Genomic DNA, 17,295 nt, shown 5'->3' on the forward strand with positions numbered 1-17,295 from the left:
AGGTGAAAGATGTTTCTTAAAAAGAAAACTTCTTATCATAATTGTTAAAAAAATATGAATAAATCCAACTAAGCTAGACCTAACTTGTTATAGATTAAAAAAATTCAAGGCATACAGGGGCTAAAATAGATGCAAGTCTAAGGTCTTTGACTAGTTAATTTTAATAAAAGGACCATAGATGGAAGATTGAAGAGATTTACAGACCTTTTTACCAAACTCCAATTGTAAGAAATACAATGAGCAAACATATTTATGTTACATTCTACAGGCTGATCATGATAAGAAGGACTTATATGAATCAATGTAGATAAGACGTTTAACCAACAGAAAAGGTTATAAATTCCTGAGCATATGTAACTCATTTCACACAAAAAATCTTATGAGAAAAAATACGGGTAAGTCATGAATGTTTCAGTATAACTTACAATTAATTTTAGACGTAAGATTTTTTTGTGATATACATACATACCACAGTTTCAGTATGTCAAAATTTATGACTTTCAGATTTATAGAATATAAAGCAACATCACTTGAGAGAGCGTACAAATATGAACTACTTACAGAACATGACCTTGGTGTGACGATAGATCTTATCAATCCTGATACTTACCAAATAGACCCTAATGGTCAGTCATCGGTATTTATTGATATTTTATTGATTTAAAGTTAGAGTAAATTATGATTAGAAGCAAACATGTGCGACAGGTTTTAAAAAAAAAACTATTTTGAGATTCATTAAATTGAGATGTCCTGTAAAAAATTATTAAAACGAAAGCTATATTTCCAGAGTATGGAATATCTAGGATATGGCTTTTGGTGGGGGATTAATTCAGAAATGTACATTACATTTGTATGTAGAAGCAAGAATACGTAACAAGTCATATTAAACTATAGTTATGTTTAGAAATAATCTAATGTTTCTGGTAACCTGACTTACAACTTTATCATAACCCTCAGCTCATTTCTATTATACATGTATTGCCTATTATATAAAAAAATATATAACATCCAACTGTCTAAACATGGATTTTTTGTGATTAATTTTTTACCTGATTTTTTGAAGTTCAATGACAACACATTGTGTTTTGCCTTTTTTTTATTAACTTGATTAACCATGATAGTCAAGGACAATAGAAATGCATTTGAAAGAATGAACTTTGAATCCATTCTTCATAATTCCATTATATTCACTACTATACACATTGACATATGTCTAATGTTGAAGGTGGTTTTTGTCCTCTAGATGTCTTTTGGTTAATTTTGTCAAAGGGTGGCATTCTAATGATCTCTAATTGATGTATACCTAACATCTCCTTTTATTTCACATCTATGCTGCATCAGTTCAAATTGAAAATTGAGCATATAGTCCTAATAACCAATCTTTCTCAATTTTTTATACGACCGCAAAAAAATTTTTGTGGTCGTATATTGGTATGACGTTGGCGTCGTCGTCGTCCGGCGTCGTCGTCGTCCGGCGTCGTCCGAAGACACATTGGTTTTCGCACTCTAACTTTAGTTTAAGTGAATGGATCTTTATGAAATTTTACCACAAGGTTCAATACCACAAAAGGAAGGTTGGGATTGATTTTGGGGGTTATGGTAATAACAGTAAAGGAATTAGGGGCCAAAAAGGGGCCAAAAATAAGCATTTTTGTAACTTCCAGACATAACTTGTGTGTTAGTGTATGGATCTCTCTGACATTGTACCACAAGGTTCCATATCACTAAAGGAATGCTGGGATTGATTTTGGGGGTAATTGCCTCCAAATTTTAGGAATTAGGGGCCAAAAAAGGAGCAAAAAACAAGCATTTTTCTAGTTTCATGACAATAACTTGTGTGTAAGTGTATGGATCTTTCTGAAATTGTACTTCAAGGTTCCATATCACAAAGGGAAAGCTGGGTTTGAGTTTGGGGGTAATTGCCCTAAAAGTTTAGGAATTTGGGGCCAAAAAGGGGCCAAAAAACACATTTTTTTCTAGTTTCCAGACAATAACTTGTGTTCAAGTGTATGGATCTCTCTGAAATTGTACTGCAAGGTACCATACCACAAAGGGAAGGCTGGGATTGAGTTTGGGGGTGATGAATCATAATGGGGGTTCAAAAAATTTTGGGGGGGGATTTATTTTTTTTTCATTTTTTTTCTTTTTTTCATTTTTTGTTTCTTTTAAAATTTTCCATTTTAAGTTGGTTATTTCTGATTTATATTTAAAAGCAAATAATAATGATATGGTAGGAGATACACACCAAACAGGATGTGAAAATTATTATATAATAAGTATTGTGCAATAGCAAGAAATTTTCAATTGCACAGTATTGCACAATAGCAAGAAATCTTCAATTGCACAGTATTGCGCAATAGCAAGAAATATTCAATTGCACAGTATTGCACAATAGCAAGAAATATCCAATAGCACAATATTTCGCAATAGCAAGAAATTGTCAATTGTACAGTATTGCGCAATAGCAAGAAATATTTAATTGCACAGTATTGTACAAAAGAAGATACTTTGTATAAATTGCTTATTTCTTGACCAATTTCAATGGGGTTTTATTCTTGAATTCTTGGGGTTCTTTAATATGCTGAATCTAACCATGTATTTAGTTTTTGGATTTTGGGCCCCGTTTTTAAATTGGTCCACATTGAGGTCCAAAGGGTCCAAAATTAAACTTTGTTTGATTTCAACAAAAATTGAATTCTTAGGGTTCTTTGATATGCTGAATCTAAACATGTATTTAGATTTTTGATTATGGGCCCAGTTTTCAAGTTGGTCCAAATCGGGGTCCAAAATTAAACTTTGTTTGATTTCAACAAAAATTGAATATATGGAGTTCTTTGATATGCTGAATCTAACCATGTATTTAGATTTTTGATTTTTGGGCCCCGTTATCAACTTTGTCCACATTGAGGTCAAAAGGGTCCAAAATTAAACTTTGTTTGATTTCATCAAAAATTGAATTCTTGGGGTTCTTTGATATGCCGAATCTAACCGTGTATTTAGATTCTTAATTTTTGGTTCCGTTTTGAAATTGGTCTACATTAAGGTCCAAAATGTCCAAAATTAAACTTAGTTTGATTTTAACAAAAATTGAATTCTTAGGGTTCTTTGATATGCTGAATCTAAACATGTATTTAGATTTTTGATTATGGGCCCAGTTTTCAAGTTGGTCCAAATCGGGGTCCAAAATTAAACTTTGTTTGATTTCAACAAAAATTGAATATATGGAGTTCTTTGATATGCTGAATCTAACCATGTATTTAGATTTTTGATTTTTGGGCCCCGTTATCAACTTTGTCCACATTGAGGTCAAAAGGGTCCAAAATTAAACTTTGTTTGATTTCATCAAAAATTGAATTCTTGGGGTTCTTTGATATGCTGAATCTAACCATGTATTTAGATTTTGGATATTGGACCATAATAGGTGAATGTCCAATTTAAAATTTTTAAGTTCTTAGACCACATTAATTCTGTGTCAGAAACCTATGCTGTGTCAAATATTAATCACAATCCAAATGCAAAGCTGTATCAAGCTTGAATGTTGTGTCCATACTTGCCCCAACTGTTCAGGGTTCGACCTCTGCAGTCGTATCAAGCTGCGCCCTGCGGAGCATTTTATTTAAATTGGTCTTCATTGAGGTCCAAAGGGTCCAAAATTAAACTTAGTTTGATTTTAACAAAAATTGAATTCTTGGGGTTCTTTGATATGCTTAATCTAGATTTTTGATTATGGGCCCAGTTTTCAAGTTGGTCCAAGATAGGGTCCAGTATTTAAACTTTGTTTGATTTCAACAAAAATTGAATATATGGGGTTCTTTGATATGCTGAATCTAACCATGAATTTAGATTTTTTATTTGTGGGCCCCGCTATCAAATTGGTTCATATTGAGGTCAAAAGGGTCCAAAGTTAAACTTTGTTTGATTTCATCAAAAATTGAATTATTGGGGTTCTTTGATATTCCAAATCTAACCGTGTATTTAGATTTTTAATTTTAAGTCCCGTTTTTTAAATTGGTCTACATTAAGGTCCAAAGGGTCCAAAATTAAACTTAGTTTGATTTTAGCAAAAATTGAATTATTGGGGTTCTTTGATATGCTGAATCTAAACATGTGTTTAGATTTTTGATTATGGGCCCAGTTTTCAAGTTTGTCCAAGTTGGGGTCCAAAATTAAACTTTGTTTGATTTCAACAAAAATTGAAAATATGGGGTTCTTTGATATGCTGAATCTAACCATGTATTTTGATTTTGGACATTGGACCATAATAGGTAAATTAAAAAAATTCAAGTTCTTAGACCACATTCTTTCTGTGTCAGAAACCTATGCAGTGTCAAATATTTAATAACAATCCAAATTCAGAGCTGTATCAAGCTTGAATGTTGTGTCCATACTTGCCCCAACTGTTCAGGGTTCGACCTCTGCGGTCGTATCAAGCTGCGCCCCAGCGAAGCATTTTATTTAATTTAAAATTCAGAAACAAGACTTATTATTATTTTGCCTTACTATTCTGCGAAAAAATGACTACTGTAAAAAATTGTTGGAAATAGTATATCTGTGAGCGAACAAATGACAACAAACAATGTAAAATTCAAGCAAAGAATGAAAGCATTGTGTTAGTTTACAGCAAACAAAATAGAAAAATCACTCAAAGAACGAAAGCATTGTGTTAGTTTACAGCAAACAAAATATAAAAATCACTCAAAGAACAAAAGTATTGTGTTAGTTTACAGCAAACAGAATATAAAAATCACTCAAACAATAAATGAAGTCTCTGAACTAACAAAAATCAATATAGAAAAGAAAAAGCAGAATATTCATGTTGTTAACAGGCAACAAACAATATAAAATAAAAAAAAAAAAAGCAGGATATGTTGTTAACAGGCAACAAACAATATAAAAATCAAAACGATGGTATAAAATTGCATGATAACAGCTATTCGAAATATTTGAATGTTTTCTCCTTCAGCCTATCCAGATCCAGAAGATGAACGTCTGCTGGAGGAAGATCACAGTTCACATTCAGATTCTAAACGGTATCTATTAAAATGTTTGGCCATCTGTCTATCAAAGTCAAAGGTTCAGTTTACACCATGGTTTATAACATAGTAAATCATAAGTCTTACTTCTATAAGATTTTTAACAACAGTAAAATATTTTATCATAAGATATTTTTTTATTCATTAAGTTTTACCCTTGTCTGTACGTACGTACGTACGTCACAAAGTTTGTTTCCGTTCTCTAACTTTAGTTTGCCTCAGCCGAATGTTATGAAACTTATACACAATTCTTATTACCACAAAACACAGATCAAGTTTGAATTTTGGTGGTGTCACTTTAACCGTTCTAGAGTTATGCCCCTTTCAAATGGAAAAATTGCTGAATTTTTTGTTTCCGTTCTCTAATTTAAGTTAGCCTCAACCAAATGTTATGAAACTTATACACAATGCTTATTACCACAAAATAAAGATCAAGTTTGAATTTTGGTGGCGTCACTTTTACCGTTCTAGAGTTATGCCCCTTTACAAATGGAAAAATTGCTGAATTTTTCGTTTCTGTTCTCTTACTTTAGTTTGCCTCAACCAAATGTTATGAAACTTATACACAATGCTTATTACCACAAAACTCAGATCAAGTACAAATTTGGGTAGCGTCACTTTTACAGTTTTTGAGTTATGTCCCTTTATAACATTAAATGCAAGTGGGGGCATCATCTGTGTCCCATGGACACATTCCCCATTTATTTAGTAATAACTTTCTTGGTAAAGTTTTAAAGGTTTACATTTAGAATGTAACAAGAGTCTTGAAATAAATATAATACATGATAACATGGACATTATATTTTCTTAAATTGTCATGATTGTGATGATTTTATTACAATGTGTTACTCTAATTAAATAATCCACAGATCAAGACACCATAACATGAATGTATCCTGGTTGAGAAAAACAGAATACATCTCCACAGAATATAACAGATTCACACAGAAAACTGGAGATTCAGAAAGAAGGTAAAATATATAATGTTAATAATAGTTGTAGGAAGTGCAGGGTTTGATAGGCTATAAAATCTGTAAAATATTTTAAAGTATCAGTTGATATAGTATATACACTCTGAGTGAAAATATGCAAATATAAGCCTAATTAGCTGAAATCTTCCTACAAAGCATGAGTTGCCATACATAGTCCCCCAAACTCTCCCCTGTGTGCTATAGATAGTCATCTCAACAAACACTTAAATGATGGAATTGTTTTAGAATAACTTATTCTGCCTTAAGAGATTCAAGCCTATTAAAGGTCAATTTAGGCAAAATTGATACCAGTTGAGTAATAACATACCATTGTAATGGACAACTGGATATGATTAAAAGAAGATGTGGGGTGTACTTCAATGAGACAGTAACCCAATAATATAATATAAGTTATTGATGAAGATGGCTAGGAAAGATTTAAAACTAATAATATGTACCAGTTTGTAGGTGCATTTAGAAGGTAAAAAATGCAGATTTCATAAATTGTTTTAGTAGGATATTATGATAGAAAGGGCATGGAATAAGTTATAATAATTATAAGAATGATTTACTGGAAGTATTGTTTTGTAGAAGAAAACTATCTCTTTACATTAAGGTAAATAACAGAAATATCACATTGACATGTTGTATCTGATAGTAGCAATGAGCTTAAATATGCACAATAGGTAGCAGATTTTTATAAATTCTATATTATAAAATTGCAGAGTTGGATTTAAAATAAAACAGATTATGAAGGATGAAGATGTTTACAAAGACAGAGAGAGTCAAATTGAGGCTATTGAGAAAACATTTGAGGGTGCTAAAGAACCAGTATGTAGTTTGAAATGCTCAAAATTCAGTTAAGAGTATCAGTGGTTTAGATACATCTTGTCACAGATACACTTTAAATCCTTGTTATAATGAGTCCTCTATTCTATGGTATATGAACAAGTCTACAGACATAGCTATTAATAAAAGGAAAGATGGGTATATTCATCAATGAGACAGGAGCCCAAACACACACATATTCAAAAGACATCAAGGCAATATTTTGTATATTAGACATATGTAGCCACTATTTCGTTGCATTTTATCTTTCATTCTTATCTAATTCAAACAGGTTGTGTTTTTATAATTTAACTTTTTAACATCCAGAATAACTTTTTTCTCTTAGGCCACTTAGAATTTATTCTCTGGTTATCAAGCTTTTTAAAAAAAATTACCAGATGGAAGTAGAGAAGGGGGGCATTAAGTGTTACCCTTGCCCATCCATATGTACATCCCAAAATTAGTTTCAGTTCTCTAACTTTAGTTTGCCTCAACCAAATGTTATGAAACTTATACACAATGCACAATGCTTATTACCACAAAACACAGATCAAGTTCGAATTTGGGTGGCGTCACTTTTACCATTCTAGAGTTATGCCCTTTTATAACGTTATATGCAAGTAGGTGCATCATCTGTGTCCCATGGACACATTCTCCATTTATTGCCTTATATCTTGTCTATGTCAAAAAGATTTTAAACTTGATGCATACAAAAAATTGTATGTACAATGTCCCAATATTAATTTAATTTTGTAACCAATTAAATAGATATGATGTTGCAAGACTTGGAGTTTTTACATGTTTTTAGCCTAATTGACTTTGTTAAACATTGAACAGATACTACTGTTCATCTTTTTTTTAAATGTTCACAACTGTTTTGTTTGCATGCTCATTTTTGAGTCAATAGAAAAAAATGTTTGAAGTTTGAAATTTTGCCATGTTTGACTTTACTGATTTTAAGTGGCTGTAATATAATAATTTTTAAGAACACATGTACTTTTAACTTATTATACATTTATTTGTAGATCATGAAACATCACAAGTACTTTAACTTAATGTACTTTTATTTTGTTATTTTGTAGATCACCAAACATTACAGTAAACCAGGAGTTAAACCATTGGAAATTTTACCTATATTTCCTGATTTCGATGTATGTAATAATCTCACTATTGCCATTATAAAACTTTATTAAGCAAAACTGAACAAAAAAAGATGATAATACCCTAATAACTGTATTGAGCTGTTAAATTATACTGAAATACGTTTTCTTTTTCTACTACCTCAACCATGGATGATAATTATAAAAACTTTATTTGTAAGCAATACAGCTTATAGAATATTCATTAAACAAATATGCACAGCACAATATAATATCTTCATTGAAAGCAATTTAAATGTAATATTGTTATTTCAGTTATGGAAACATCCATTTGCTCAAGTGATATTTGATTCCGATCCTGCTCCTAAAGGAAGATTAGCACCTAATGCCATGGAAGAAATGAGCCAGGCTATGATCAGGTGCGTAAAATGAATTATCATTGAATTCAGCAGTACTTATATTTTCAATTGAAATATAACGTCATCAACTTTTTTTCATGATTTACTCCTTAAAAACGGAATTGAAAAACTGAATTGAAAAATGGAACTCCTAAAAAACTAGAATTGAATTATAAGGAAAGACTGCAATATTTTTTTCTGTCTATTCGAAATAACCTAAAAAATGTGGTGCACACTTTTAAATAACAACCTACGGGGGTTATTCAGTGTGCATCACATTTTTGAGGTTATTTCTTCATTGACCGAAAAAATATTACAATCACTCCTTAAATAAATTGTATTTTGCTAAAATGTAGTAGAGGGTTTCCTTACTTGTAAACCAGTTAAACAGATAAAAGACGTGATAATGTTTGTGCAACATACAATTACTGGTATGGCCCGTAGAAAAGGTGAATATCCCAAATTTTCAACCCTAACAGGATAGTTCATTGAGAATTCTGTCTTAAGGAAATAAATTTTAACGGGTTTTCAATTTTGGATATTCACAGCTTCTAAGGGCCACAATTGTTTAATTTTATCAAACTTAAAGTGGAAAGGCTTTTCTAACCATCGAAGATACCTGTCAAAGAAGCACCCATGTCTTCCTAAAATAACAGATTGTCAAAACTCTTAGGTCAGAAAATCATTTTGTGTTTAAGAATGCCTTGTATCATGTACAACTAAGGAAAACTCTTTCATTAGAAATATTTACGATCATTATAGATTGATAGAAACTTTAAAAAGGAAAAATGATGAGCAGGATAAGGTCTACAAATATACCAACATGACTGAGTGACACTCTAAAAAGTGAATTCTTATCTCCCAATCGGAAAATTGCATGTATGCCTAACATTCATCATTGGATCACATATCTTTTTTTCTATTTTATTGGTTTACAAATTGATTAAATTTTAGCACCTTTGAAAACAACATTGATTCCATGTGATAATAACATCTCTCTCTCTAACAGAACTACAGTGATTTCCTAGGCAGAATGTATTAATTTATTTTTGAAAACAGAAGGTTTCAAATATTCGGATAGTCTTCATTGTTTAAGTTTTTATTTTTTGTGACCATTAGAATAGAAGACTCTTGAAATGATTGGTTCAACTATGTCTGAATTTAATTATAATTGTAATTGTAGAGGTGCTGTAGATGAAAGTGGGGAACAGTTTGTAGCTTACTTCCTTCCCAATGAAGAAACACTGGGTAAAAGGAAGAGAGATGCCGAAGAACAAGTAGATTATGTTCCTGATGAAGAGTAAGTATAGTTTCATTTATAAATAGGATTTGTCTTTAGAAAATTTATAGTGCACTAAATCTTGCCAACTGATGTACTTTAGCTAGGGTTTGTATTTTTTAAAGTTTTTTTTTATAAATGATAAAAATTTAAAAAAAGTAAAGGTTTTAAACAAAATTGAAATGCTAATTCTTCAAACATAAAAGTTGTTCACAAATCATTTTAGTAAACAATACTTGCAATATTTAAACGTAAAAGTTTTTTTTTTAACTTTTTATTCTTTAAAAAAATTAACTATAGACAGATTTAGATTTCATTTAAACTTAATTGTTTTTTAAATCTTATGACTTGCAGAATGACATTGGAAAAGTATCACATGATTTTTATTCCAATATTTAATATATACCTATATTTAATTGATTTCAGATACCAGTATATGCTAGCACGTGAATACAATTGGAATGTTAAAAACAAATTATCAAGAGGATATGAAGAGACTTATTTCTTTGTCTTCAGAGATGATGGTGTATACTATAATGAGCTAGAAACCAGGTATTAAATACACTTTTTTATAGACTTAGATTCAGGGTTACAGGTCTATTGTCAGAGATATTGTGGGAAACTTAATCCTGGTATCTATGATGAGTTTAATTATTAACACCCATTCTGGATGTTTTAGAGTTAGATTGTTGTGTAATTGACACATACCTTACACTTCCTTTTATTTATTCTTGTTGAGCAAAAATCTGTTTTCTAATTTGTGTGTGTGCCCAAGATAAATGCAGTTCTGTACACATGTCTGACTTATATATAAGTGTGATTTTTTAATTAATGTGTATTCATTATTATTTCTTGTGTACTAACTTTCGTAGATTTTCGTGTGTAAAGGTGAACCCCTTATTCAAGTGTTTAATGTTAGGACAGTTTTAAAAGGTTTTTAGTTTTATATCACAATATAATACTCAATACTTCAGATTGAGAAGATGAAAATCGCCTTGATCTCAGCGAATTGACAAAGTCTATAACTGGTGATTGTTTCATTTTCTCTGGTGTCTCAGAAAACTCTGGAGTGTTTCAATTTGAGATGATTAAGCATGTTACTTGTATTATACATTAATTCTAATCACATTATTTGCGTCTTACCATTCTTGAGTCAGCATTTCGTTTAAAGTATGACAAAGCATTAAAAGATGGAGATGGCATATTTACATATAGGTCTACGCAATAGTAAATTAAAGTAAAATAATGAAGTAAATCGTAAAATTTAATCAGCTTACAACTGTTCCCAATACATGTACACTAATTATGTTTACTTTTGATTTTGCCCCGAGCTGATAGACAAGTTGTCATTGTGTTAATTAATTTGGTAAAATTGGAGTGTTTTCAAGGTTAACAACAGTAATCAATATACTGTACAATTGATCTGTCAAATTAATTACCAAGACTATCATTTTAAAAATTAATTAATGATTTCAATACACATTTATATCAAATCTGGCGGTTTATTGCAATACACATTTGGAGTCGGGACTTCAAAATAGTTTGGTATTCTGTGGTGACAGTGTATAGTCTACACAGTGTAAATTACAATACACAAATAGGGAAATAAAACGGGATTTTGAAATAAGTTCAGTTAAGTGTGAAATTTTGTCAGGGTTTGGTTTAAATAGTTTTCACTGTATATGGCTTTTCAAATTACAAATCATAAGTATTACAATTTACAACCCTTGCATTTGAATCTTTGATCCCATTTTCCTATCTTTTCTAGAGTGCGGTTGAGTAAAAGAAGAAAGATAGGTGGAGTGGAAGTACCAAAATCAAGACTTGTTGTCAAACACAGAGATCTGAATACTAAAGAAATACAAGCTCAGGTAAACACAAAATAACTATTTTATGTACTGGGTAGGTTTTAATATCAAAGAATATTCTCAGATACAAATGACATTCTGTACTGAAAACTGTCTTGTATTCTTTTCTTTTTTTTTTAAACATGTACATGAAGTGTATTACTTTTGTATTAATTTAAAAAAAAAGTTCAGATGCTACATTAAAATATGGAAAATTCTTAAATTTTATTTTAGTGCTGGCCTGGAAATCCCCTTGAAATTTACCAAAAAAGGGGGAAGCTGAGGAAAAAAATTGGAACATTTTAGAGAGTAATTTGAAATTGAAGTAATTTCCCTTTCAAATTAAGCATCTGATTATAAATTTCTGGTATAGCCTTTGAACTTTTGTAAGAAGATGCATTATTATGATGAGTATGTATGTCAGAACATTTATTTAATATTTGACTGTGTATATCCACATTCAAATCTGTTTTAAACATTTGCATACAGAGATCTGCATGACTACCCTGACAGGTTGAAAAATACTGAACTCATGTGAAAGCTTGTCAGTTGTTTTGGTTTGTTTGTTTTTTGGGTAAAGATTGCTTGAAATGCAATCAAAACCCTATGTACTGACTTGATATCTAAATCCACCAAGGTTTATCACTACCTTTGAGATACACAAAATATAGTGCATTGATCATAACATTCTATACACCCTATCCCTGAACATTTCCAGAAATTTATCAATGTAATATATGCTCAGATATTCAAGTCACAAAATGATGTTATACTTGTCAAGGTGCAGGAATCTATTATCTGTTCTAAAAATATCGATGATGTCATTGTTAAAGTCATCTTTAAAAATTGGAGTGATCTTCCTTTGTCTGGAATTGTAGTTGAATCAACTACAACCAATGCTTTATACAATGCAACATTTAATTTTACTTCCCACTGATAAAATTGTTTGTATATGTTTGAATTTTTAATAGTAAACAGATAATTTGTTATCTATTGATATCATTGTAATTTTCACAATCAACTGGAATAGCTTTGTGTGTTAGAACATTTTTGTTCAAAAGGATTTCTTTACATAGAGGCTTGTCCAAAGTTCTTACAGTCAAAAATAACTTATGAATTCTTCATTTAAAGTCTTCTGTTAACATCCTTGAGAAATCAATAAAAAAAAAAGCTAGCAGTTTTTGTTAAAATAAAGTTTGACCCTTGTTTTGTAAACCTAAATTCCTATATACAAATTCATATGTAATGCATATTTGTATTGATAAAAAAATGTCCTGATGTTAATATGAATAAAAGGAAATCTGTATTTTGACACTACTTATTATTTTAGGACACACGACTGATGATGTTAGAGCCTCCACAGGAGGAGGAAGAAGAAGAAGAGCAATGTAAGATTATATATAGTTTATAGTGTTGTACTTAAATGGATATTTTGTAGTTTATATGAGACTTTTTTTCACAGATATTTCCATATACAATATTAAGTCAATGTGAAAAAAGTATCAACCTTTTTTGTATGAGGCTTAGAAACCGGGAAAGAGCAAGGTTTATCAAGCCCTTCAACAGTTTCATCCTGAATTCAAAAAAAGTTGATATTTTTCTGACATTGATCTAAGTTGCTTGAAATTGATTCAATTATACTTATGTAAATGTTAACACAAAAATATCCTTAAATGAACCCCAGATTGTGAAGAAAAGTGACGTGACATGAAATTGACATTGCACGAAATATCCCAAAGAGAAAAACTGCATTTTATTTAACATTGATAGTAATGTCACATTTTTAACCCCATTGAATTTAAGTCATTAAACTTTTCTGTCAATTTTCATTTATTAGATGATCACAACACTCAAATCTGACAAGTATTAAGAATATACCATTTAAATTTTCTTCTGACATATTTATTTTCGAATGTGGTGCTTACTTTAGTTATTAAGAACAAAAATGATTAATTAATTTTATTATTAATGTTTGATATGAGCAGCAGCCGTATCCCAAAAATATTTTCCTTCAAGTTATCTTTTTCAAAGATACTGTTGCGCTCATGTACCTTTTGAAAGGACCGCCAAAATTTTTTGCGTCGTACAATGCTATGATGATGTCGGCATCGGCATCGTCGTCCGAAAACACATTTTGTTTCCGGACAATAACCTTAGTTTAAGTGAATGCATCTCTAAGAAATTTTACCAGAAGGTTCAATACCACAAAAGGAAAGTTGGGATTGATTTTGGGGGTTATGGTACCAACAGTTTAGGAATGAATTAGAGGCCAAAAACAAGCATTTTTGTAGTTTCCAGACAATAACTGGTGTGGTCTCTCTGAAATTGTACCACAAGGTTCCATATCACAAAGGGAAGGCTGGGATTGAGTTAGGGGGTAATTACTCCAAGAGGGGGGGTTGAAAAAGTTTGGGGGGATCTTTTTTTCCAATTTTTTTTTGCACAGTATTGCGCAATAGCAAGAAATCTACAATTGCACAGTATTGCGCAACAGCAAGAAATCTTCAATTGCACAGTATTGTGCAATAGCAAGAAATCTTCAATTGTACAGTATTGCGCAATAGCAAGAAATCTTCAATTGCACAATATTGCGCAATAGCACAGTATTGCGCAACAACACAGTATTGTGCAATAGCACAGTATTGCTCAATAGAAAGAAATCTTCAATTGCACAGTATTTCACAATAGCAAGAAATCTTCAATTGCACAGTATTGCGAAATAGCAAGAAAACTTCAATTGAAAATAAATACAAATCTTTTAACCATTTTCAGTGGGATTAATTTAAAGTCTTTAATTTTTGGGGGTTCTAACCTTGTATTACTTTTTTGGGTATTGGGCCCCATTTTTTAATTGGTCTACATTGAGGTCAAAAGGGTCCAAAATTAAACTTTGTTTGATTTCATCAAAAACTGAATTGTTGAAGCTGTATGATATTCTGAATCTTATTATGCATTTAGATTTTTTTTATTTTGGGCCCTGTTTTCAAATTAGTCCATATTAAGGTTTGAAGGGTCCAAAATTAAACTTTGTTTGATTTCAACTAAAATTAAATTTTTGGTGTTTTTTTTGTATGCTGAATCTAACCATGTTGTTAGATTTTGGATATCAGACCATTCTAGGTAAATTAAATGTCCCATTTCAAATTTTTAAGATCTTTGACCACATTTATTTTGTGTCAGAAACCTATATTATGTCAAAAATTTGATCACAATCCAAATTCAGACAGTATCAAGCTTGAAAATTGTGTCCAAACTTGCCCGAACTGTTCAGGGATCCACCTCTGCGGTCGTATCAGGCTGCGCTCAGGGAAGCATTTTATTGGAACATGAAATGGCAATTTTTAGTCAACATGTCAATTATGACATGCTTATAACTTCATTATGGTCATAATGAGGTCATAATTGACATTTTTGTCTTGAAATTACCAGATTTTACTATTCATTTGTTTGGTAATAATTAATAAATGATTTTGGAATCTTTTAAGACTTTTGGGGCAAATTTTCTTGTTTTTCAATAAAATAATGCATCCATTGAATTTTGTTTCTTCTCACAGTTGGCAGTGAGGCAGAAGGCAGTGTCAGATCAGGCGGAAGTAAACGAAGTAGGAGTAGAAGTCGAAGTCGTAGCGGCAGTCGTAGTAGGTCATCTAGCAGGAGTCGAAGCCGTAGCAGAAGCAGGACTCCATCACGAAGCGGAAGTGAAAAAGGAAGTGGAAGTGAAAGTGAGGCTGAAAGTGAACATGCAAAGAAAGATGAGGAAGAAATCTTTGGATCGGCTAGTTCTGATGAAGATTAATCTTGTATACTATAAAATGTTGTATACTTCAAATGAAAAAAAAATACTGTGACTTGAACTATGTTGGATAATGCACAATCAGAAAATAGTTCTGTTATTATACCAATTACAGCAGACAATATTATTTTCTGGATTTAACCAGACTCATTTTTCAGACAATATTATGATTATTTCATAATGTAAGTTCAAGTAGTTTTCTTGGATGTGACATTTCTAATAATACTTTAATGCATTTTTAATGGTATAAAAGTTCAGAGTTGAGTTTGAATTTTTAAGGTAGATGAGATCAGAGATTTGATGAAATCTTCTGATCCTTGAAAACATTTTCAGAAATCATGAAACACATTGTCAAATCATTGTTATTTGTAAAAAACTATTTTGCAGCCATTTCAGTTCACCTTTGTATTTTCATGTCATCATGAAATTTCGTTGCAAAATAAATTTAAAGATGTATACTCCATTTGAACATTATTTAAAGTTGAAACCATATTTATTAGTCCCCTACCGACGAAGTGGAAGGGGACTTTAGGTTTGCACTCCGTCTGTCTGTCTGTCTGTCTGTCTGTCTGTCTGTCCACCTGTCAGTCAAGCAAATCAGTTTTCTGCACTTTTTTCTTCTGCTTGAAAATATTGATTTGATATTTGGTGTATTGTTTTATCATGACAAGTTACAGATCAAGTTTAAATTTTGTTCCGGTCTGATGATTTTGTGTAAAGTTATGGCCCTTGGACTTGTCATGCTTGAAGATATTGATTAGATAATTGGTATATAATTTTATAATGACAAGTTACAGATCAATTTCGAATTTTGTTCTGGTCTGATGATTTTGTGCTGATTTTGTGTGTATGATGAGTCCTTAGACTTAGAAAATTCACTTAAATAATCAGTTTTCCACACTTTTTTTCGTCATACTTGAAGATATTGACTTGATATTTGATATATAGTTTACACCATGACAAGTTATAGATCAAGTTAGCATTTTGTTCCAGTACAATGAATTTTTAACCGGTAGGGGACTAACTATTGTATGCAATACTCTCAGAATGCTTGTTTTATTTATTAATATGATTTAGTACAGAATTCCTTATTTAATGCCGGCTGGTTATTCTTTTATTTTGACATTATGTCAGAAAAATGCTGACTTTCCTGACGAAGGATTGATTGTTGATTGCTTAACATCCAATGGCAAATATTTTATGCATGTTCGTGACAAGAACAAATTAACAATATATACAGAATTTCCTTGCAGTAATCCAGGATGTTGTTGTCTTTTTATAGTTTTAATATGTACAATAGGTAGGTCTTGTAATAGAGGTCAACCGAGATAAAATACGGGGTGGGAGATGTGGACTGCTACCTAAAAATGATGGTATAATTGATAGGGACAGAAATTTAGCCTTGCAACAGGCCACCTACAGACTGGCAAAAGAGTTGTTTTAACATGCTGAGAGCATGGCACTCTTTCTACGTGAGGCATCAGAATTAACATCCCCATTCTGACAGGACTTGGCATCCGTCGTCGTCAACTTTTACAAAAATCTTCTCCTCTGAAACAACTGGGCCAAACTTAACCAAACTTGCCCACTATCATCATTGGGGTATTTAGTTTAAAAATTGTGTCCAATGACCGGGCCTGCCAACCAAGATGGCCGACATGGCAAAAAATAGAACATAAGGGTAAAATGCAAGTTTTGTCTATTATTTTGAAAACCATAATAAATAGAGAGAATCTGACAAAAGCTCAAATGTTCAGAATGTTGAGCTCTACCATTTGTCCATATACGTCAAAACTGTCAGACGACTTCTTATAGGAGTTATTGCCCTTAAATAGCAAATTTTACCATTTTTAGCTCACCTGTCCCTTTCTCATCACTAGGCGTCCGTCGTCTTCGTCGTCTGTTAACTTTTACAAAAATCTTCTCCTCTGAAACTACTGGGCCAAATTTAACCAAACTTGGCCACAATCATTATTAAGGTATCTAGTTAAAAAAAATGTGTCCGATGATCCTGCCCGACAACCAAGATGGCAGACATGGCTAAAA

General features: G+C 31.5%; 1 protein-coding gene across 1 annotated transcript in view; it reads left to right on the forward strand.

The window, feature by feature from the left end:
• LOC127739451 (RNA polymerase II-associated factor 1 homolog) overlaps positions 1-15,705 on the forward strand; it is a 28,227-nt gene extending 12,522 nt beyond the window's left edge. The window contains exons 3-13 of the mRNA XM_052251235.1: positions 505-626; positions 4,964-5,030; positions 5,903-6,004; positions 6,730-6,835; positions 7,915-7,983; positions 8,248-8,351; positions 9,514-9,630; positions 10,036-10,161; positions 11,378-11,480; positions 12,787-12,844; positions 15,011-15,705. Of these exons, the coding sequence (XP_052107195.1) occupies positions 505-626; positions 4,964-5,030; positions 5,903-6,004; positions 6,730-6,835; positions 7,915-7,983; positions 8,248-8,351; positions 9,514-9,630; positions 10,036-10,161; positions 11,378-11,480; positions 12,787-12,844; positions 15,011-15,252 (1,216 nt within the window). The 3' untranslated portion in view covers positions 15,253-15,705. The remainder of the gene's footprint in view (positions 1-504; positions 627-4,963; positions 5,031-5,902; positions 6,005-6,729; positions 6,836-7,914; positions 7,984-8,247; positions 8,352-9,513; positions 9,631-10,035; positions 10,162-11,377; positions 11,481-12,786; positions 12,845-15,010) is intronic.
• The last annotated feature ends 1,590 nt before the right edge of the window (positions 15,706-17,295 follow it).

Source organism: Mytilus californianus, unplaced genomic scaffold, assembly GCF_021869535.1.
Source record: "Mytilus californianus isolate M0D057914Y unplaced genomic scaffold, xbMytCali1.0.p SCAF_4, whole genome shotgun sequence".
In the NCBI taxonomy this organism is placed as follows: Eukaryota; Metazoa; Mollusca; class Bivalvia; order Mytilida; family Mytilidae; genus Mytilus; species Mytilus californianus.